This window comes from Amblyraja radiata, chromosome 24 (assembly GCF_010909765.2).
Source record: "Amblyraja radiata isolate CabotCenter1 chromosome 24, sAmbRad1.1.pri, whole genome shotgun sequence".
Taxonomy (NCBI): Eukaryota; Metazoa; Chordata; class Chondrichthyes; order Rajiformes; family Rajidae; genus Amblyraja; species Amblyraja radiata.
In genome coordinates this window covers 5,776,229-5,800,381 of record NC_045979.1, presented here as the reverse complement: position 1 = coordinate 5,800,381, position 24,153 = coordinate 5,776,229, and the positions used below count along the sequence as shown (strand labels likewise).

The 24,153-nt window shown below is 44.4% G+C and overlaps 1 protein-coding gene across 3 annotated transcripts in view; it reads left to right on the top strand.

Moving 5' to 3' along the window:
• The window catches only part of mov10 (Mov10 RISC complex RNA helicase), a 75,759-nt gene that overhangs the window by 4,888 nt on the left and 46,718 nt on the right, over positions 1-24,153 (top strand). For all 3 annotated transcript variants that reach the window (XM_033042314.1, XM_033042312.1, XM_033042313.1), the window contains exons 2-3: positions 12,718-12,817; positions 22,339-22,484. In XM_033042314.1, the coding sequence (XP_032898205.1) occupies positions 12,764-12,817; positions 22,339-22,484 (200 nt within the window). In that variant the 5' untranslated portion in view covers positions 12,718-12,763. The remainder of the gene's footprint in view (positions 1-12,717; positions 12,818-22,338; positions 22,485-24,153) is intronic.

Sequence of the window (24,153 nt, the reverse complement as noted above, 5' to 3'; positions counted from 1 at the left end):
TGAAATTATTATGGGGAACAAGGAAATGGTAGAAGAGTTGAACAGGTACTTCGGATCTGTCTTCACTAAGGAAGACACAAACAATCTCCCAGAAATACTGGAGGACAGAGGATCTAAGGGGGTAGAGGAACTGAAAGACATTTTCATTAGGTGAGAAATAGTATTGGGTAGGCTAATGGGACTGAAGGGTGATAAATCCCCTGGGCCTGATGGTCTGCATCCCAGAGTCCTCAGGGAAGTGGCTCTAGAAATAGTGGACGCATTGGTGATCTTTTTCCAATGTTCAATAGATTCAGGATCAGTTCATGTGGACTGGAGGATAGCTAATGTTATCCCACTTTTCAAGAAAGGAGTGAGAGAGAAAACGGGGAATTACAGACGAGTTAGCCTGACTTCGGTGGTGGGAAAGATGCTGGAGTCAATTATTAAAGAGCTAATAATGGGACATTTGGATAGCAGTAAAAGGATTAGTCCAAGTCAACATGGATTTATGAAAGGAAAATCATGCTCGACTAATCTTCTGGAATTTTTTGAGGATATGACAAGTAAAATGGATGAAGGGGCGCCAGTGGATGTAGTGTATCTAGACTTTCAGAAAGTCTTTGATAAGGTCCTGCATGGGAGACTGGTGACTAAAATTAGAGCACATGGTATTGGGGGTAGGGTTTTGACGTGGATAGAAAATTGGTTGGCAGACAGGAAGCAAAGAGTAGGAGTGAACGGGTCCTTTTCAGAATGGCAGGCAGTGGCGAGTGGAGTGGCGAGTGGAGTGCCGCAAGGCTCGGTGTTGGGGCCGCAACTGTTTACCATATATATTAATGATTTGGTCGAGGGAATTAGGAGCAACACTAGCAAGTTTGCGGATGACACAAAGCTGGGTGGCAGTGTGAACTGTGAAGAGGATGTTAGAAGGTTGCAGGGTGACCTGGACAGGTTGAGCGAGTGGGTAGATGCGTGGCAGATGCAGTATAATATAGATAAATGTGAGGTTATCCACTTTGGCGGCAAAAACAAGGGGGCAGATTATTATCTCAATGGGTTACGTTGGGTATGGGGGAGGTACAGCGAGACCTGGGTGTCCTTGTACACCAGTCACTGAAAGTTGGTGTGCAGGTACAGCAGGCAGTGAAGAAAGCTAATGGAATGTTGCCTTCATAACAAGAGGATTTCAGTATAGGAGTAAAGAGGTTCTTCTACAGTTGTATAGGGCTCTGGTAAGACCACATCTGGAGTATTGTGTACAGTTTTGGTCTCGTAATTTGAGGAAGGACATCCTTGTGATTGAGACAGTGCAGCGTAGGTTCACGAGATTGATCCCTGGGATGGCGGGACCGTCATATGAGGAAAGATTGAAAAGGCTGGGCTTGTATTCACTGTAGTTTAGATGGATGAGGGGGAATCTTATAGAAACGTATAAAATTATAAAAGGACTGGACAAGCTAGATGCAGGAAAAATGTTCCCAATGTTGGGCGAGTCCAGAACCAGGGGCTACAGTCTTAAGGGCCTGTCCCGCCAGCATGCGATTGCATGCGTCTCGCGCGACCAAACGTGGTCATTTGAGGCGTATGGCCGCGTGGGGCCGGTCCCACTTCGAACCGCGGAGGCGTATGGAGTTGTGCGGGGCCAGTCCCGACACGCGCGGGTCTCCGAAAATCCCGCTCTGTCCGAAAATTCAGCGCGCCAACGGCCTGTCGGCCCGCAGGCGCATTGACGTCTGTACACAACGTCTTGACGGCATATGCCTAGCGCGTGGGGTTGCGCGATGACGTCACCACCCGGCGTGCTGTTGCGTGATGACGTCACCGCCCGACGGTATTAATGAACCAATTAAAAGGGGCAAAATACTAGCTCAGTTGAAATCATACAACACGGACATTACTTTTCTACAAGAAACACATCTTAAACATCAAGATCAGATGAGATTGAGGGCGAATTGGATAGGCCAAACATTTCACCTCACATACTTCGAAATCCAGAGGCACCGCAATTATTATTCGCAAAGGAATACCATTCAAATCAAAAAACATTATATCAGATAAGGAAGGGAGATATCTTATAGTTACAGGAGAGATCCATGCTACGCCAATCACTTTGGTAAATATATATGCACCCAATTTTGATAATCCTCAATTTTTCAATAAAATCCTGAATACAATCGCAGAATTTAACTACCAAAATGTTATAATTGGAGGAGACTTCAACTGTGTTTTAGATCCGTACTTTGATAAATCGATGCAAAAACAACGAGGTAATATGAAATCTAAAACTAGTGAACTCTTAAATACATATATAAAAAATACAAATATAGCAGACGTTTGGAGGATCGTGAATCCGACTGGAAGGGAATACTCGTTTTATTCAATGGTACACAAAACATACTCACGTATAGACTATTTCCTAGTGGATACAAAACTAATCCCTTATACTATGAACCCTAAATATCACACCAATACGATTTCAGATCACTCCCCGCTAACTTTCGTTTTAAAATTAGAAGGAATGTCTACGAACAAATCGTTCTGGAGGTTTATCTCGCAAATTCTGAAAGACCCACAAGGGAGTATGTATCTAAAAAAACAGATGGACCTATTTTTTGAGACAAACGATACACCAGATATATCGCCCACTTTACTATGGGAATCCTTCAAAGCATTTATTAGAGGAGTTATTATCTCGTATCAAGCTTTTCAAAACAAAAAGAATAAGCATGAACAAAGACAATTAGAAGAACAAATCAGACAACTAGATATAGATAATGCTAAAGATCCAACTATGGATAAACATAATAAAATTTTAATACTGAAATTTAAGCTAAATAAATTATTGTCAGAGAAAGTTATAAGACTATTCCAAATTACAAAACAAGAACATTTCGAATTTGGGGATAAACCCCATAAACTTTTGGCACGCCAACTGAAAATCCGGGAAAAAGATCATGCAATTTTAAAGATTAAATCAGATAGAGAGGAATTACTAACACTACCTAATGATATCAATAAAAGGTTTGCTCAATTTTACAAGAATTTATACACATCGAAAATGCTAATAGACAATAATAAAGTTTCAGAATTTCTGGACAATTGTAACCTTCCAAAACTAGAACTGAAGGAACAAGAGGAACTGGGAGCACAAATTACATCTAAGGAAATAGAAGACACAATAAACACACTTAAGAATGGAAAAACACCAGGACCAGATGGATTCAGTAATGAATTTTATAAATGTTTTTACGACATAGATACACCACGTCTACAGAAAATGTATACATACGCTTTTAAAGAACAAATCTTACCTGAAACACTAGCAGAATCAACGATCACATTAATACTTAAAAAAGATATAGAAGAACCAGGCTCATATAGAGCTATTGCTTTGTTAAATACGGATCAAAAAATATTAGCGAAAACACTAGCTAGAAAACTAAGTAAATATGTTAGTAAATTAATAAATGAGGATCAAACGGGATTTATACCTAAGAGACATTCATTTAATAACCTGAGACGTCTGCTTAACATAATGCACTCTCACAAACCTCAAGAACAAGAGTTATCTATCATTTCATTGGACGCAGAAAAAGCGTTTGATCAAGTAGAATGGGATTATATGATTAAAGTATTACAAAAAATTCAAATGGGAGAGAACTTCATCGCATGGATAAAATTATTATATAACAAACCCACGGCTAGAATATTAACTAATAATATACTATCTACGAAATTCTAATTATCAAGGATGTTCATTATCACCGCTGTTATTTGCTCTGGTAATTGAACCGTTAGCTGAAAAAATCAGAACACACCCGGATATTTACGGTTATAATACAAAATATTCAAATAACATAATATCTTTATATGCAGACGATGTACTACTGTATATCACAAAACCCCAAATCAGTATACCAAACATATTAAATCTAATTGAGGACTTTGGATCTTTCTCAGGATACAGAATAAACTGGAACAAAAGTGAAATTATGTCGATAAAACCGAAAGACTCAACACATCTCTTGAAATTCCCCTTTAAAATAGCCACAGAAAAATTCAAATATTTGGGAATTGAAATTACTAGAAACTATCACGCTATGTTTAATGCCAATTATAGTCCCTTACTTAAGAAACTAAATAATCTAATCAAATTCTGGAAAACGCTCCCGATGTCTTTAATAGGTCGAATAAATGCTATAAAAATGATCTTTTTACCACAAATCCCATATTTATTTCAATCAATACCTATATATCTTCCAAAAAAGTTTTTCAAGAAACTAGACTCAGACATTACAAATTTTATATGGGATTATAAATCCCACAGAATACAAAGAGCACACCTTAGTAAACCAAAAGAGATGGGTGGTCTAGCGCTCCCTAATTTTATGTACTATAATTGGGCAGTAAATATTAAAAATATGATTCACCTGCTGGACAACTCTGCCCAGCAGGTGGACTGGATTGTAATGGAGAGAGAGGACTGCTCTCCGTGTAATACAGGAGCGACTCTCCTCTCACCAATGAATCTGAATAACAAAAATTACAATAAAAATCCAATAATACATAGCACAATTAGAACTTGGAAACAAATAAAACAGAATCTAAAATTAAGAAATCTATCTCTTTTAATGCCAATAGAATAGAATAGAATAGAATAGTTTCTTTATTGTCATTGTAACATGAACCATGTACAATCCGTCGTTTAAACCTTCAATTATAGATAAATCATTTACACAATGGGAAAGAATGGGAATCAAAACGCTCGGAGACTTGTATTAATTGGGAAAATTATTATCATTTCAACAATTACAACTGAAATATAATTTGAAAAATAATCAATATTTTAAATATCTTCAAATCCGTGACTATCTGAAAAAATACACAAAAGACTATCATAACATGCCCCCAGACTTATTGGATGAAGCCATGACGACAAAGGCTGAATCAGCAAATCTAATATCATACTTATACAACATTATTTTAAATATAGAAATACCTACAACCGATGGTATTAGAAGAGACTGGGAACAAGAACTAGCTATAAAAATTTCAAAAGAGAGCTGGGATAAACACTTACTATATGTGCATAAATGCTCGATCAACGTACGACATACTCTAATTCAATATAAAACATTACATAGACTATATTATTCAAAAGCTAAAATAAATAAACTTTTCCCCAATGTCTCACCCACTTGTGATAAATGTCAGTCACAAGAAGCTACCATAGCGCACTCTTTTGTTTTTTGTATAAAAATTCTGGAACGAAATATTTGAAATCCTCACAAATTTAATTAAAATAAAACTTGTACCAAAAGCAGAATGGATCATTTTTGGAATATCGGAAGGTAAACCCGAACTAAACGTGTTTCAAAAGAACTTACTTAATTACGGGCTAATAATGGGAAAAAAGCTTATACTCAAATTCTGGAAAAACGCTCCAATACCAACAATAAAAATGTGGATTTCAAACATGTTCGAAACATTACACCTGGAAGAGATGAGACTCCTAGCAGGCAAAGCAGACCACATCCAAACGACGTGGTCTGCATTTATGGAACTATTACAAGCATAAGGTGCAATAGTAATTTAAAAAATAAATGGTACCAGGATCTGTTAACGGGGGGTAAAAAAAAATAGGGTTGGTATATCCTTTTTTGCGGAGTTTTGTGTTATAATAGAGCGATTGTTTCTCTTTTTTTTTCTTTCCTTCTAGGGTCTATTTCCTTTCTTTACTTCCTTCTCTAACTTCTTCCCTAAGGGGCTTTCTTTTCCCAACACTTTCCTGCACCTTCACGACTCTTGCTCACTTTCCTTACTTCTTTTATTTCTACCTTTTTTATATAAAAAAAAACAACAAAAAAAAACATTTTCACCCAGTTGTGAATTTATGGAATTCCCTGCCACAGAGGGCAGTGGAGGCCAAGTCACTGGATTGATTTAAGAGAGAGTTAGATAGAGATCCAGGGGCTGGTGGAATCAAGGGATATGGGGAGAAGGCAGGCACGGGTTATTGATTGGGAATGATCAGCCATGATCACAATGAATGGCGGTGCTGGCTCGAAGGGCCGAATGGCTGCCTCCTGCATCTATTTTCTATGTTAGATTATATTTGAGTTTATACCGACAGCAACAAACACAATAATTAATGGTCAATCAGAAACTACCATCAATAGTTAATTATTTAAAGACATGACTTGGTTACATTAATGTCTTTATAGTGCAAGATTTTCTCATTTTAACATGTTTTGTAAGTTTGCTACAAAGCCTTTCCAACTATTCACATCCTACTAGTACTTACAACCTATCCCCTACTAGTACTTACAACCAAAGATCTTATAGCGGAGCTATAAGATCTTTGCTTACAACCTATCCACCTATTATCTCTTCCTTGTTGAATACAAATTTGCATTATGTTAACTGGCATGTTTAATTATATGGGCTGTTGAGATTTTTTTTTGTTCAAGTAACGGTTAGTCATTAAGTTGAGTTAATTTGAAAACTGCCTAATTTAAAATTTAAATTCTTAGTTGGTGTTTAAATGCAAATCATAATGATAACATACAAGTTTAGAGGCTAGTGTTTTATGTTGCTACTACCTCCTTCCAATGAACTATATCTGCAAACTACGCCTAACATAAAAACTTTGGACGTAGTACTTTTCACTCGGTCATAAATCGGAACTGGTCACTGCACAAGGAAGCAAGCCATAACATTCATTTCTGATAGTTATTGCTGGAGTTAACTGAGAATCTCACTTGATTTCCAGATTTATGGTGATGAAAAGGTGTGAATAATACCAGTTGTGGATAAATGTGAGGTTATACACTTTGTTATCAAAAACAGGAAGGCATATGACTATCTAAATGGCGTCAAGTTGGGAAAAGGGGAAGTACAACGGGATCTGGGGGTCCTTGTTCATCTATTCATCTATGAAAGTAAGCATGCAGGTACAGCAGGCAGTGAAGAAAGCAAATGGCATGTTGGCCTTTATAACAAGAGGAGTCAAGTATAGGAGCAGAGAGGTCCTTCTGCAGTTGCACAGGGCCCTAGTGAGACCACACCTGGAGTATAGTGTGCAGTTTTGGTCCCCTAATTTGAGGAAGGACGTTCTTGCTATTGAGGGAGTGCAGCGTATGTTTACAAGGTTAATTCCCAGGATGGCGGGACTGTCAAATGCTGAGAGAATGGAGCGGCTGGGCTTGTACACTCTGGAGTTTAGAAGGATGAGAGGTCTTATTGAAACATATAAGATTGTTAAGGGTTTGGACACGCTAGAGGCAGGAAACGTGTTCCCGATGTTGGGGGAGTCCAGAACCAGGGGCCACAGTTTAAGAATAAGGGGTAAGCCATTTAGAACGGAGATGAGGAAACACTTTTTCTCACAGAGAGTTGTGAGTCTGTGGAATTCTCTGCCTCAGAGGGCGGTGGAGGCTGGTTCTCTGGATACTTTCAAAAGAGAGCTAGATAGGGCTCTTAAAGTTGGCGGAGTCAGGGGATATGGGGAGAAGGCAGGAACAGGGTACTGATTGGAGATGATCAGCCATGATCACATTGAATGGCGGTGCTGGCTCGAAGGGCCGAATGGCCTACTCATGCACCTATTGTCTATTGTCTATCCAATGTGTGGAACAAATGGTCTGCTCTGGAAGTGTCTCAATGGAAATGTCATGATAGAAACATAGAAAAATAGGTGCGGGCCATTTGGCCCTTCGAGCCAGCATCGCCATTCAATATGATCATGGCTGATCATCTAAAATCAGTACCCCGTTCTGGCCTTTTCCCCATATCCTATGATTCCTTTAGCCCTAAGAGCTATATTTAACTCTCTTGAAAACATCAAGTGAATTGGCCTACACTGCCTTCTGTGGAAGAGAATTCCACAGATTCACAACACTCTGGGTGAAAAAGTTTTTCCTCATCTCAGTCCTAAATGGTCTACCCCTTATTCTTAAACTGACACCTGGTTCTGGACTCCCCCAAAATCGGGATTTTTTTTTCTTTTTTCTATTCTGTCCAATTTTAAAATGTTTCTATATGATTCCCTCTCATCCTTTTAAATTCCAGTGAATACAAGCCGAGTCGATTCATTCTGTCACCATATGTCAGTCCCGCCATCCTGGGAATTAATCTGGTTAACCTACACTACACTGTGTTTTTGATTTTCTGTTTTTGGAATGAATTCTGTTTTTAATTTGTGTCTCTGTGATGTCTTTATTACTTATTTTATTCTGATTATATGTTTTACTATGTAAGGTGTCCTTGAGATTTTGTATGAAAGGCGCCCATTAAATATAAAATTTATTATTATTATTACACTCCCTCAATAGCAATGATGTTCTTCCTCAAATTAGTAGAACAAAATTGCACATAATACTCCAGGTGCAGTTTCACCAGGGCTATTTTCTTGTACAAGTAGGACCTCCTTGCTTCTAAACTCAAATCCTCTTGCAATGAAGGCCAACATGCCCTTAGCTTTTGTCACTGCCTGCTGTACCTGCATGCCTATTTTCAGTGACTGATGTACAAGCACACCCAGGTCTCGTTGCACCTCCCCTTTTCCTAATCTGACACTATTCAGATAATAATCTGCCTTCCTGTTCTTGCCACCAAAGTGGATAACCTCACATTTATCCACATTATACTGCATCTGCCATGCACCTGCCCACTCACCCAACTTATCCAAGTCACCCTGCAGCCTCATAGCACCCTCCTCGCAGTTCACACTGCCACCCAGCTTTGTGTCATCTGCAAACTTGGAGATGATCAACTGTGCTTAATCCTCTGCTCTACACTTTCTATTCCCTTGACTGTGCAGCTGGACACTGCTCCAATGCCACCTTTACATTTGCAGAGGATGCCACTGCAGTTGGATAAGAATGGGTGATGATGAGTTGCAGGAGGGGGGGGGGGGGGGGGGGGGGGAATAGTCTGATGCTGGAACAGCAATCCTGCTCTCAATGTTAGCAAGACTAAGGAGCTGATTGACTTGGGGAGCGGAATGCAGGATATCCATGAATTTGTCTCCCATCAATGCCTTTGGTGGAGAGAGTCAACAGCTTCATATCTCTGAAGATCTGGCCTGGGCCCAGCACATTGATGGAATCAGAACGAAAGCTCTTCAATGCTTCCACTTTCTTAGAGAATTGAGGAGAGTTCGTATGTTGCCGAATCCTCTAAGCCTCTACACTAGGAAGGCTACTGACTGGTTGCATCACAGCATGGTTTGGTAACTCGAATGCCCAGGAATGTGGGAAGCTGCAGAAAGTAGACTCTCTGCTCCATCGTGTGTGCTGACCTTCCCACCACTGAAGAGATCCACAGGAGGTGCTGCTGGAAAATGGTAGCAAACATCAAAAACCCACACCATCTCTGCACGTTCTCATCTCACTTCTAGCATTGGAAAGAAGGTACACCAGCCTGAAAGGTGTGGTTCAAGAATAGCTTCTTCCCAGCAAACATCAGGTTCTTGAACATTGCACAATATTAACCACAAATGTTACATCATGGACTTTGCGTTAGTTGCAGTACAAACTTCTGTTTTGTATGTTATGTCCAGTTACCTGGTATTACTGATGATTAATTTGTACTATATTGTGTTCCTGCGATAATGTGCCTGTAAAGCAGCAGCAAGTAAGAATTTCATTGCTCTGTTGTCTATACATGACAATGAAACACTCGTGACTTTCTTGACCCTTGATCCTGATCATATGGCGGGAATTTTAAGGCAAGCTGGTTGGTGATTGGATGCAACCCCCTTAGAGACAGCGTTTGATTGGCCGCCAAATAAATTTGTCAAATCTGTAACAAAAATCGCTGGTCGGTGCGAACTCAGTGTACTATCTGGTTGTATCTCCAAACTAATCTGGTTGTATCTCCAAACTAATCTGGTTGTATCTCCAAACTAATCTGGTTGTATCTACAAACTAATCTGGTTGTATCTCCAAACTGATCTGGTTGTATCAACCAGACTATCTGGTGGTATCTCCAAACTAAACAGTATTACATGCAGGTACATTCATTTAAAATTAAATTCAGTGATTATTTCACATGATTTCTCACTGTGTAAAGCTCAATATCTGACCAATTTCTGTTTAACACGTTTGGTCTGCCGTGAGCATTTTTCGTTGCATCTCCCCTTTTCCTAATCGGCCACAATTCAGATAATAGTCTACTTTCCTGTTTTTGCCACCAAAGTGGATAACCTCACATTTATCCACATTATACTGCATCTCCCATGCATTTGCCCACTCACCCAGCCTATCCAAGTCACCTTGCAGCCTCCTAGTTTAGAGGGGTTTAAACGGTTTAGATGGCTTCAGGTGTGTTTACAATTGTTTAGAGGGAAATAGGGGGGCTAGAGGGGGTTTAGACGTGTTCAGAGGGTCCCAGAGGGGTTTAGAGACATTATAAGCCCCCCCGTGAGAAATTGTAATTCTCTGAAATTGAAGATAGACATAAAGCTGGAGTAACTCAGCAGGACAGGCAGCGCAGCGACTCTGGAGAGAAGACCCTTCTTCAGACCGAACTGAACTCGCGTCGATGAGAGTACTTGTGATTGTCTGAAGAAGGGTCTCGACCAGAAACACAACCCTCTCCCCAGAGCCGCTGCCCGTCCCGCTGAGCCACCTTCAATTTCAGAGCCAAACAAAAAACACAGAGTGCTGGAGGAACTCAGCGGGCCAGGCGGCTGCCTCACCCGCTGGGTTTCTCCAGCATTTTTGTCTACTGCAAAACGTCAATGATTCCGGGAATGCTGAGGGGACAGGGTGATAGAGAGGGAGTGGGAGAGCTAGAGAGAGACAATATGGGGAGCGGGAGAGAGAGCGCGAGAGAAAGACGGAGGGAGTGAGCAAAGACAGAGAGACACAACCAAGATCCGCTATAAGATCTTTGGACACAACGTGGGTCGGTAGGTGAATGACAAACCTGCACACCAGGAAGAAGCCCCTTCTCGCGGTCCGGGGCCCTCACTCATGATGGTGAGTTAAATGAAATTCTCAACGTGTCATCGATCTACATTCCTCAGTAATGTAATTGTGTTTTAAACAAGTATTAATGACGCCTCGTGAATTTTATTCAAAGGAACACGGCGTCATTAATACTTGTTCAAAACACTATAACATTTACTGAGGAATGCGGATAGATGCAGATTTATGACATCGCATAACAAGGTGTTAAGTACTTACCGTTAAGAAGTGCTAACAGCACTATCTGGTGTTATTGATAACGAAGCATAGTTTTAACTGGTTCCATGCCAACAATATTGACAGTATCATAACTGTCATATGAGCAAAGAGAAACTTCCAGTGTACTGCTGTTGGATTGGAGGGAGATTAGTACACAATGTTTTCCAACCTGCCTGATTGAAAACAGTGGTTACCTGTGTGAGGTTGGAATTCATCATCAGAAATGTTTTGCCAATAAAAATGCCATGCTCTGGTTAATGATTCCCTGAAGCAGTAGATAAAGGGATCATACCTCAATCCCTCTACTTCCTGATGCACCTTCCCAGAGATGCAGGATTTCAGTGACAATCTAGGGACAAGGAGCAAGTGGAAACGTGGTGCTGGTTTACACAGAAGGACGCAAAGTGCTGGAATGGCTCAACTGGTCAGGCAGTACCTCCGGAGAACAACGAAAGGTGACGTTTAGGGTCGATATCCTTCCTCAGACTTCCAGGAAGTTCTCGTTTGTAAAGATAAAGGGAATTCTGTTATTTACAATGGATAGGGTCTGACAGCTAAAGAGAGACAGCAGTGTTTAAGAAGTAACTGCAGATGCTGGAAAATCGAAGGTACACAAAAATGCTGGAGAAACTCAGCGGGTGCAGCAGCATGTATGGAGCGAAGGAGATAGGCAACGTTTCGGGCCGAAACCCTTCTTCAGACAAACAGACAGCAGTTTGTTTTCAACAGGAAGCACAAAACAATACCGTTATTGACTGGCATATTCTTTTTTTTTTTTTAAATGTATCAAAAAGTTAGTTAGTTTCTCAGGAACAGATCTCTGTTCTGTCTTGCAAGTTGCAGCAGTGAATTGAACGACAATACTACCTTTCAGCAATGTTGCCTGGCTGCAACACAGCCACAATTATTGAAGTGCGTAGTGCCATTTAGATGGGAGCTTAAGGATGAGTAGACAGTAGATGTCAGGTGAGGCATTTCATCCAGATGCTGTCTGCCCATGCAGGAAAAAGGTTTAAAAAAAAAATGCCACTTGATTCTTTCAGAGTATTTGTGGGACAAGCATGGAGCTGGCATGATCTAGGTCTTGATTAGAGGGAGAGAAATAGCCGTTGCTCTGTCCCTAGTCATTGTGGCTGTTAGCGAGGATTCAATCATGCTGTACTTGGTTGCATAAGTGAACGGCATGCAGATTCTTGCTACTTTGGCTTGCACTTGAAACAGTAGTTACTGAGTTGGGATGACAAGTTTATTATCAGTCTTGTGGCAACTGAGTGGAATGGGTGGAAATTCAATGGAGAGCAGGTTTGATTTGAAGATACACAAAGCTGGAGTAACTCGGCGGGACAAGCAGCATCTCTGGAGAGAAGGAATGGGTGACGCTTTGGGTCGAGGCCCTTCTGAGGTTGTTAATACTGTGTACACTGGATCTTCTGGATTCCCTGCCACCAGTGCCCTGCCTCGCTCTTACCCATGAGTTTAGATTTCAATCAAATGCTTCTCCAACTCAACAACTAATTTGATATTGTATTTGTCTTTTTTTCAGAGATGGTGTTTTGAGTGTGAATTTCTCCGGTGTGATTTATGCTCTGATGAAATCGAACAGAGCCCGAGTGAGCAGCGGTGAGATTTTCATTAACTCTCAGGTACCGTACTATTTTTATCACTTACTCCAATGCTTCCCCACCCACCTGTCAAAACCATAGTGCCAGCTCTCTGGAGATTGTCCTGGCAATAATTGCTCCCATTCCAATTGCCTGGAGGACAGAGGGACATTGACAATGGCTGATAGACACAAAGCTGGAGTAACTCAGCGGGTCAGACAGCATCTCTGGAGAAAATAAATAGAAGTTTCAGGTCGAGACACTTCTTCAAACTCTACCCAAAATATCACCTATTTATTATCTCCAGAGACCCTCTGAGTTACTCCAGCTTTTTGTATCTATCTTCGGTTTAAACCAACATCTGCAGTTCCTTCCTTAACAATGGATGTAATGGGTGACCACTACTGGGGTAGGTATAGGCATGGCTTGAAAGTGACTTGGTCTCCAGGAATATACCCAATGACACAATGTCGAAGGACTGTGGAACAAACAATTACCAGTAATGCCAGCTATCTTTCACCTTCCACGCTCTGTGTGCCCGGCTGTGCTTTCTCTTCCAACGGATTTGCTGCTTTGCATGGAAAATATTTTAGACTGATTGGATATCAAAGCCATGGCAGAAATACAATCTGACTGTTGATCACCTGTCTTGCCACACTGAAGTTTTTCCCGAGTCCTATCTTAATGGGCTTGCTCCTTTATTTGACAAGCACTTCTCAGAGTGAGGTCCTTGCTCACAAGACCAGAATCTAGAAGATTGTTTCCAACTGTCGAAGGCTGATGACGAACTGTCTTGAAATTGGCCAACTTTTTAATTCAATGGCCATATCCAGTCTGCCTTTATGATATAAACTTGTACCCTGACTGCCTTGAAGTGGATTCACAACCCGATAAGTGATGAGAGCAGAATTAGGCCATTCGCCCATCCAGTCTACTCTGCCATTCAATCATGGCTGATCTATCTCTCCCTCCTAACCCAATTCTCCTGCTGTCTCCCCATAACACATAACACCCGTACTAATCAAGAATCTATCTATCTCCATCTTAAAAATATCAATTGGCCTCCACAGCCTTCTGTTGCAAAGAATTCCACAGATGCACCACCCTCTGAATAAAGAAATTCCTCCTCATCTCCTTCCTAAAGGAATGTCCTTTAATTCTGAGGCTATGACCTCTAGTCCTAGACTCTCCCACGAGTGGAAACATAAACTCCATCCAAGCCTTTCACTATTCATTAAGTTTCAATGAGATCCCCCCCCCCCCCACCCCCCCCATCCTTCTAAACTCCAGCGAGTACAGGCCCTGTGCCGTTAAACACTTGTATGTTAACCCACTCATTCCTGGGATCATTCTTGTAAACTTCCTCTGGGCCCTCTCCAGAGCCAGAACATGGATGGAACTAAATAATTTGAAGGCATTTTTGGAGTCGACTGTAAAGGTGGACCTGTAAAGGCTATTGGCGAAGCTGGTGCACAGTGGGGAATGGTGTAGACTGAGCATGAGTGATAGGTGACTCGATAGTTTGAAGGATAGACATGAGCAAGAGGATTTGGCAGATGAACTTGGGATAGATACAAAATGCTGGAGTAATTCAGTGTGTCAGACAGCATCTCAGGAGAAAAGGAATTGGGTCGAGACCCTTCTTCAGACAGAGTTTGAGGAAGGGTCTCGACATTCTACAGCAGAGATACTGTCTGACCCATTGATTTGTTCCAGCTTTTTGTCTATATTCGATTTAAACCAGCATCTGCAGTTCCTTCCTGCAGATGAACATGGGGGCCATGGATAGGTACATGGGACTGGGGATATCATAACTATTGCACACACATGGCTGATGGAAGGATAGGGCTGGGGCTCAATGTTCCAGGATACAACTGCTGCAGGAGAGACGGAGGAATGAGAGTTGTTTTTTGAGAGAGAATATCTCAGTGGTACTTGGGATATTCCTGGGGATTCCTCCGAGCCCCATGTGTGGATCTGAGAAGCAAGGGTGACTGCTTTGGGGTTGTACTATCGGTATCAGTAGGATTCAGAAGTGAAATTATGAAGGGAAATCACAGCTGCAAGAATAATGCGGTTGTAACCATGGGGGATTTTAACTTTCCAAATATTGAATGGGACAGCAACAGTGCTAAGGGCTTGGATGGGGTGGGATTTGTGTGTGTTCAGGGAACATGTTCTCGATCATTATGTCGTTGGCCCTAGCAGCGAGTACACTACACACGACTATCTTTAGGGGGAATAAAGCAGAGCCGGTGGCAGAAGTGTTAGCGGGGGAGCTTTTTGGAGCCAGTGACCAGAATTCTTAGTTTTAAAATAGGTATGGAAAAGGATATCATTCTCTAGGCCCTCACCCCCTCATCTTCACCATGGATGTCCAGTCACTCTACACCTCCATCCCCCACCAGGATGGCCTCAAAGCCCTCCGGTTCTTCCTCGACCAGAGGAGTAACCTATACCCAGCCACTGACACTCTCCTCCACCTAGCGGAGCTGGTCCTCACCCTCTAACTTCACGTTTGACTCCTCCCATTTCCTTCAAGTACAAGGTGTAGCTATGGGCACACACATGGGCCCCAGCTACGCCTGCCTCTTTGTCGGTTACGTCGAACAATCCTTGTTCAATACATACCAGGACCCCATCCCCGACCTCTACCTCCGTTACATCGACGACTGCTTTGGGGCCACCTCCTGCACCCACACACAACTGACTGACTTCATCCACTTCACCACCAACTTCCATCCAGCACTCAAATACACCTGGACTTCCCTACCATTCCTTGACCTCACTATCTCCATCGCAGGTGATAGACTTCTGACCGACATCCACTATAAACCCACTGACTCCCATGGCTATCTGGACTACACGTCTTCCCACCCTGCTTCCTGTAAGGACTCCATCCCCTACTCCCAATTCCTACTCCGCATCTGCTCCCAGGATGAGGCGTTCCACACCAGGGCATCTGAAATGTCCTCATCCTTCAGGGAACGGGGGTTCCCCTCTTCCACCATAGTTGAGGCTCGCACCAGGGTCTCTTCCATACCCCGCAACACTGCTCTCTCTCCCCATCCCCGCACTCGCAACAAGGGCAGAGTCCCCCTAGTCCTCATCTTTCACCCCACCAGCCGTCACATACAACAAGTAATCCTCCGTCAGTTTCGCCACCTCCAACGTGACCCCACCACTCGCCACATCTTCCCATCTCCCCCCATGTCTGCCTTCCGCAAAGACCGCTCCCTCCGCAACTCCCTTGTCAATTCTTCCCTTCCCTCCCGTACCACCCCCTCCCCAGGCACATTCCATTGCAACCGCAAGAAATGCAACACCTGTCCCTTTACCTCCCCCCTCGACTCCATCCAAGGACCCAAGCAGTCGTTCCAGGTGCGACAGAGGTTCACCTGCATCTCCTCCAACCTTGTCTACTGCATCCGCTGCTCTAGATGTCAGCTGATCTACATCGGTGAGACCAAGCGGAGGTTTGGCGATCGTTTCGCCGAACACCTCCGCTCGGTCCGCAAGAACCTACCTGACCTCCCGGTGGCTCAGCACTTCAACTCCCCCTCCCACTCCGAATCCGACCTCTCTGTCCTGGGTCTCCTCCATGGCCAGAGCGAGCAACACTGGAAATTGGAGGAACAGCACCTTTTATTCCGCTTGGGGATTCTGCAGCCTGCGGGCTTGAACATCGAATTCTCCCAATTTTGTTAGCCCCTGCTGTCTCCTCCCCTTAGCCCTCGGGCTGTCTCCTCCCCTTAGCCCTCGGGCTGTCTCCTCCCATCCCCCAGCCCTGGGGCTCCTCCTCCTCCTTTTTCCTTCCTTCTCCCCGCCACTCCCTATCAGTCTGAAGAAGGGTTTCGGCCCGAAACGTTGCCTATTTCCTTCGCTCCATAGATGCTGCTGCACCCGCTGAGTTTCTCCAGCTTTTTTGTGTACCTATGGAAAAAGATAGGACTGGTCCAAAAGTTGAAGTCTGAATTTGGTGCAAGGCCAATTTTGATGGTATTTGAGTTACAGCAGGAAGTGGTAGAGATGGGCGTGATTGCAACATTTGAAGGACTCTTGGACAGGTGCATGGAAGGGAAGATTTAGAAGGATATGGGTCAGGTGGAAGGTAATGGGACTTGGTCAGCATGGATGAGTTGGGCTAAAAGCCCCTTTTCTGTGCTGTATCACTATGGCTTTATGGAGTTGGCTTAAGGAATGCTAGGATAGTTTTAAGAGTGTGGAATGTTTTTATTCCTTTGCCAGGGGAAGATAATGAACCAGTTGTCCTTTTGATATCGGGCTCCAAGGCCAGTTTTACTGATATGAGGTTCTGTTTAAAATTCTGAAGCTGTGTAGTCTAGGCTTTCTCACTGTTGATTGAGCTGGCTGGTCCTGATGGTGGGAGTCAATTTTAAATCAGGCCATTGAGTCTGACTTGAAGAACAAGGCCCCCCCCCCCCCGAAATCTGGTTTAATAAGATGTAATCTTCTTGAGAAATGAAAGGGACTGTAGATGCTATACTCACAAACAACAAACAAACTGCTGGAGAAATTCCAGCTGGCAAAAGTATATCATTGCTTTGGTATGCCTCAGATTGTCAAATGCACTAAAGTAAGACACGATATTGTAATCGAGGAATGGGCAACAGCCTGTTTGCCAATGCAATGTGTATCAGTGTTTCAGGCAGCAACTCCCACTGCTGCCTGGCAATAGACAATAGACGCAGCAGTAGGCCATTCGGCCCTTCAAGCCAGCATCGCCATTCAATGTGATCATGGCTGATCAGAATCCTGTTCCTATCTTCTCCCTGATGGCCTGCTGAGTTGCTCAAGCAGTTTGGTTTTTAATCTTCATTTGTGTGTGCCATCGCTTTTGGGATGAAGGCGTGACGGAGGATGTGTATTCGTGTTTGGAATATTTGCTGCTCATTGCTATGTCATTGTCTAGGTTTAGGAATCTAAGCAAATATTAATGATGAACAAAAAACAGTGCTCGAGGAACTCGGTTGGTCATGCAGCATCAGATGGAACTCGGATGAAAATGGGCAGGCAGTATTTTGGGTGAGACCCTTGAGACTTGCCCTCTGCAGATGCTGCCTGACCCACTGAGTTCTTCCAGGATTATTTTCTGTCAAGATTCCAGCTTCTGCAGGGTCTGTGTCTCCAAAAAATGACAGTGAGGTGTACTCTGAATCTGTCCTTGTGTACCAGGCAAATGTATCCTTGTTGCTGTACCCTGTATTCCTGCAAAGCGCTCCAACCATTGAGAACATCTTTAAAAGAAATGAACATACAGGTGCACAACCTTTTATCCGAAAGCCTTGGAACCAAACACTTCTCGGATTTCGGAATTTTTCGGATTTCCGAATGGAAGATTTTTAGCGTAGATTAGGTAGGTAGCGCGGGCGGCTTGAAAAGTCTGGAGCGGCTGCCTCCTCCCCGGAGACCGGGAAATCATTGCTTAAATGTTAGTCAGTTAGTTTGGAGGGATTTTATGTGGTGGGGGGGTGGGGGAGTGTGAAGGGGGAAACTTTAATTCTTAGTCCCCTACCTGGTCGGAGAGGCGGGGAGCGGGCAATGCCGTACCGGGTCGCCGTGCGGTAAGCTCCGGAGCACTGTGGCCGCCGACACACAACATCGCGGAGCTGGGGCTGCGGGCGTCCGGCCGCGGGCGGCGCTGGATTTGGAGCGCCGCGCAGCCAGGGGTAGATTTGCCGGGGTCGAAGCTACAACCAGCGCTGCCCGTGGCCGGACGCCCGGAGCCCCAGCTCCGCGATGTTGGGAGTCGGCGGCCACAGCGCTCCGGAGCTTACTGCACGGCGACCCGGTAAGGCATTGACCGCTCCCCGCCTCTCCGACCAGGTAGGGGACTAAGAATTAAAGTTTCCCACTTCACCCCCCCCCCCCCCCTTCACATAAAAGCCCTCCAAACTAACTGACTAACATTTAAGCAATGATTTACAGATGTTTAAGTGTCTCCCGGGTCTCCGGGGAGGAGGCAGCCGCTACAGTAGTACAGACCTGGGTTGACCGTGGGTCGTTTCGGGTCAAGTTTGGCGCGAAACGCGAGCTTTGGTGTGCAGACAACATCCTGGAAAAATGTCCGGTTTTCTGAGCTTTTCGGTTTCCGGAACTCCGGATAAAAGGTTGTGCACCTGTAATCTCTTTTGTCTCTGCTCTTTAAAAAGTTGGACTTCTACCATCAATATAAAATGATGCAAGGGCCAGGCCAGGTCTGCTTACCAACAACAAACTTGTCACTGAGGCATAGGAGATATTGGGCGTTAATGAGGGGCTTGGACCATTTTAAGTGTTTTGGAAGAGATGGAATGATTAAGGAGGGAATATGATTGCTTTGAGGTGAGATAGCAAGAGGAGGTCAGTCATTTGTGGGAGGTGTGGAGTTGGGAACACACAAGAAGATAGAATTGGGGAAATGAGGGAATAGATGAGGAACGGTGAATGATTGAACAGATTGAAAATGAGGATTTAAATAAAAATGGAGGCCCAGCTGGGTCAGAAGGCAATGTGGAGCTGTGAGCATTGAGTAACCTGGAGGCAGACGGGACGGACACTATGCTCACGTAGAATGCTTCCGCCCAAAAGGAACCTGCACGGTAAGGTATTCCCTTGCTACTGTTGATTTTATCCCAGAGGGAGGTTGGTGTTTAAGGAAGTTGTGTGGGAGTAGGTTGTTGAGTGCATCATGAGTGGTCGTGAACTGGTGGAGGGAGTTAATGTTGACATGGAAGATGGATAGCAGCCAAGCTCCTGGAAGATGCTGGATTTTGAGAATTCTTAAGTGATAGGAGCAGAATTAGGCCATTCGGCCCATCAAGTCTACTCCGCCATTCAATCATGGCTAATCTATCTTCCCCTCTCAACCTCGTTCTCCTGCCTTCTCCGCATAACCCGTGAAACTGGCACTAATCAAGAAGCTATGTATCACTGCCATAAAAATATCCGTTGACTTTGCCTCCACAATCTCCTGTGGCAAAGAATTTCACAGATTCACCACCCTCTGACTAAAGAAATTCCTCCATCTCCTTCCTAAAGGAAGTCCTTTAATTCGGACACTGGAGTTGTACTCGTCAGGCAAGTGGAATGTATGCTGTCATTCTTCTGACGTCAAAAAATGAAGGCAAAATGAGCCGCTATCTGCAGCGTACCAAGACATTTGTAGTTAAGACGTGTATCTGGCTAGCTTGTCTATTTGAACAATGGTTAACGTACCCCATCCCTCCGAATATGATGAACAGAGAATCTGCTGAGAGAGATATCTGCATCAGCTAAGTGTCCTCCAGAAATGATCAACAGGAACATGGCTCCTGAGTAGCCTAGACAGCTGGATGTTGTTCTTCATTGTATTGCCCTATTTGTTTCCATGTAACACAAATAACTCACTCCTACTTTACTTGTCTGTTTTCCATTTACCTTTTAGGGAGGCCAGTAACTTGTAGCACAAATTAGTTTAGAGATACAGTAATAGGCCCTTTGGCCCATCGAGTCCACGATCCCCGCACACCAGCGATCCCCGCACATTAACATAATCCTACACACTAGGGAGAATTTACATTTACACCAAGTCAATTAATCTTCAAACCTGTACTCCTTTGGAGTGTGGGAGGAAACCCAAGATCTCTGCGAAAACGCACGTGGTCAGGGGGCGAGCATTCAAACTCCGTACAGACAGCACCAATAGTTGATCGAACCCACGTCTCTGGTGCTGCAAACACTAAGGGAGCAACTCTACCGCTGGGCCATCATATCTTGATAGTTGCCCTTTCTTTGTAAAGATATCATACTGTGTTTGTGTTGACTAAATATTGTAAATTCTGATTCCATCTGGATTTTTTCAACTTTGGAATTCTACAATTTAATCTCTTTTTTTGAGGTCATTTAATCATTCGTCTGCCATGTCCTGTTGTCTCAATCATCCGCCTTTGCTTTTAGTCTTGTTACCCGAGTTCAGATCAACCAAGATCTGTGTTCAACTGATTTAATCAGCTAAACATTTATGGCATGCCAATCTCTGCAAATGTTGAATCAATGAAGCATTTTGAAAACTAGCATGAAGATTTAAAAATGAAGAATGTGTTGTGCAAAGGTGATGAGTAATCTGGAGGCAATGATGTCCAAATTGTATGGAGCATTTCAAAAGGCATCCTTGGAGGTAATGGGATTACAAGGCACCACATTTAATTATTCTTGTGATTCATCGTTGTTATCTCATACTTTGGGTGTGCCGATTCCGGTTGTTTTACCCCCCACCCCCCCCAGTCTAGGTCAGTAAAACACTGATTTGAATACTGTAGTCCAAACACATTCTTCAAAGCGGGGCCGATTTCTGATCCACTCACTCGAGCCCTCAGCAGCCTCATGTAGACAACCAAAAAGAAAGACATTCGCTAACGAATCGATCACCTATTTCCACAGATATACAGTGGTGGGAAACCAATGGCAGGAAAATACAGTGGGAGGCAACCCTTTAGCCCAATCATAACAGATACATAACAGTTGTCAGTACAGAGAAACAAAACAAACTTCTTCAGGGGTCCAGACTTAGTGGTGACACGTGATTTCCTGGAATTGGGCCTCCACCCTGTGATGTCACCAGCAGTGAAGCTAAGTCTCAACATAGAAAATAGGTGCAGGAGGAGGCCATTCGGCCCTTCGAGCCAGCACCACAACAGTTACCTTCCATTCCCAAAGCACCTCCATCTGTGCATATTCACACCTGGACTCGATCTCTTCAGTCTGCCACACCTTGCCCATGTACTTTCTCTGTAGGTATGTTGACACAGGTGCTTTAACAGATATTCAGTGACTTTGTGTACCTCCGAGCTTGGTGTTGCTGTTCAACTGTGGACTGTGGATTTCACTCTTGATCCTGTCCCGCCATTTTCCAGCAGGATGGCAATTGGGAATTCTAAGGCTGCCTCTTCCATTCCTCTTCCCTCTGTGCCTCTGATCCAACGGCTGTCGGGTTTGTTGAGATAGTCCACTTCTAACAAGCTTGCAGGAACTGGGAATGGAGCTTTGCCTGCTCACTGGGTTGTGCCTGATAAAGGAGAGAATACAGCAGGATTATATTATGTGGCGTGCTTGATCGGTGGCATGAACTCAGTTGGCCAAGGGCATGTTTCCTTGCTCAACTCTGATTAAGTATATAATGAAGTCCCAGGGATTTGAAACCTACAATGTCCTTCATGCCACTGTTAGGAAGGAAAGAGAAAATATTCATTAACAACTCCACTGCGACTTCCACTTCCCCAGCCTTTCTGCCTCTTGAGTTACTAAGCAAGGGAGGAATCCCATTTGTCAAAGTTGTAATGAATATTCCCATACTCCTGAAGTGGAGATTAGCACGTGGCAATACATGGGCCATGTATTATCTGGTGAGAATCTTGTCTAAGATAGACACAAAATACTAGAGGAACTCAGCGTCTGCAGTTCTTTCCTACACGGGACTTTTGTCTATTCAGGTCAGTCCAATGTCGCACCTGCAATGTCTATTTGTCATGCTTGCTGCTGCCCTCAACAGCACTGCTTAACATCAAATGTTCCTTCCTTCCTAGAGGAGAAAGGTGGTGTATGCCAACCAGTATTGGCATAATTCCAACTCCACCGGCAACCTGGGATCAGCACAGTCTCCGGCCGTTGTCCCTGAGCCTGGGAGGAGGGGCCGTGCCAAACACATCATCCGCCAGCTGAAACGCAACAGGTAAAGTTTGGCCCTTACCAAGCAGTGGAATCTCATCAATTGTTTTATTTGATGATATTGTTCCCCCTGGACATTCAAGGTGCTGTGACCCTTGGGTGCAGCCTAGATTACCCTGGCCCAAGGCAAACTGAATATCATGGGCAATCTAAAGCAAAAGTGAAAAATGCTGGGGAGCCTCAAACAAGTCAAGCTGCATCTGTGGGAAAAGAAACAAGTCAATGTTTTGGGTTGGAGATGCTTTGTCAGCAGTTCTTTAGCAATTGTACACCGATTTCCTGCACCTCTGAGCATAGTGTTGCTGATGAACCATGAAGTCTTGATCCTTGTCTCAACATTCTACAGCAGGACAGGGCTCTTGCTTAACTTTTTTTCCCTGTTGCCAGCCGGGCAACCGTGAGAGGGGGGTGGGTGGGGTGGGTGGGTGGGGGGCGGTCGGTGTCGGATGGGGGGGGAAGGTCGCGGGGGGGGGGGGGGGGGGGGGGTTAGATGGCAGTCGGTGCAGAATGGATGGATTGAGGAAGGTGAATTAGTACGTGTTGGTTGGAGTAGGTAAAATTGTGAGGGAAGAGCACGGGGATGTCAGTGGTGTTGAATGGGGGGTTCAGGACGGGATGGATGGGGGTAGACAAAAGTGCTGGAGAAACTCAGCGGGTGAGGCAGCATCTATGGAGCGAAGGAAATAGGCAACGTTTCGGGTCGAGACCCTTCTTCAGACTGTTCCCCCCATTCTTCTTGAATGGGAGGATCAGTACAGAATGGATGGGGCGGGGGAGATCAGCGCAGGAAGAATTTGGGGGGGGGGGGGGGTCAGTACAGGGTGGATCGGAGGGTCTGTGCAGGATGAATGGGAAATCACTACAGGATGAATGGGGGATGGTGCAGGGTAAATGGAGGGTGGGTAAGTACGGGATGAATGCATGGATTAGTACAGGATGGATGGGGGATCAGTACAGGATGGATGGAGGAGAAGTGCAGGATGGATGGAGGAGAAGTGCAGGATGGATGGGAAAGAGGTAAGTACAGGGTGAATTGGGGAACCAGTGTAGGATGGATTGGGGGGGGGGGGGGTATGGCGGCAGGATAATTAATTCGAGGTGGATAGGGTGATCAGCGCAGGATGAATAGATTGGGGGGGAAGATGGGAAGGGGAGCGCAGGGGATGTCAGTGAGGACTGAATAGAGGCGGGAATGGGGATCAGTGCGGGATGTAGAGGAGGGGTCCCAGGATAAAGGGGGGGTGGAGGGGACGTGAGAGAGAGAGAAAGAGAGAGAGAGAGAGAGAGAGAGAGAGAGAGAGAAGGGGGGCGAGGTGGGGAGGAAGGAAGGTCAGCGCTCCTCGGACAACATCGCCCCGCTGCCTTGGCCGTTGGGATTTCCACGCCACCGCCTCCCTCCTCCGCCAGCCAACAGCAAGGTGCAAGGCCGAGCGGTGCAGCTCAAAGATCCTATAGCTAAAGGGTCTATGGTGCAGCTGCTTCAGAAGTGTCGGAGCGAATGACGGGTCTCGCACAGCAGTGGCAGTGACAGCAATCCCGCTAACGCCGAAAATCGCTTTCAAACCAAACCCTCCCGCACGCCGAGGCCTCCCCCTCCCTCCCTCCCCCCCCCCGGCCTCGGCGTGCGGGAGGGTTTTTTTTAAAAGCGCCGTTAGCGGCAAAGATCCTATAGC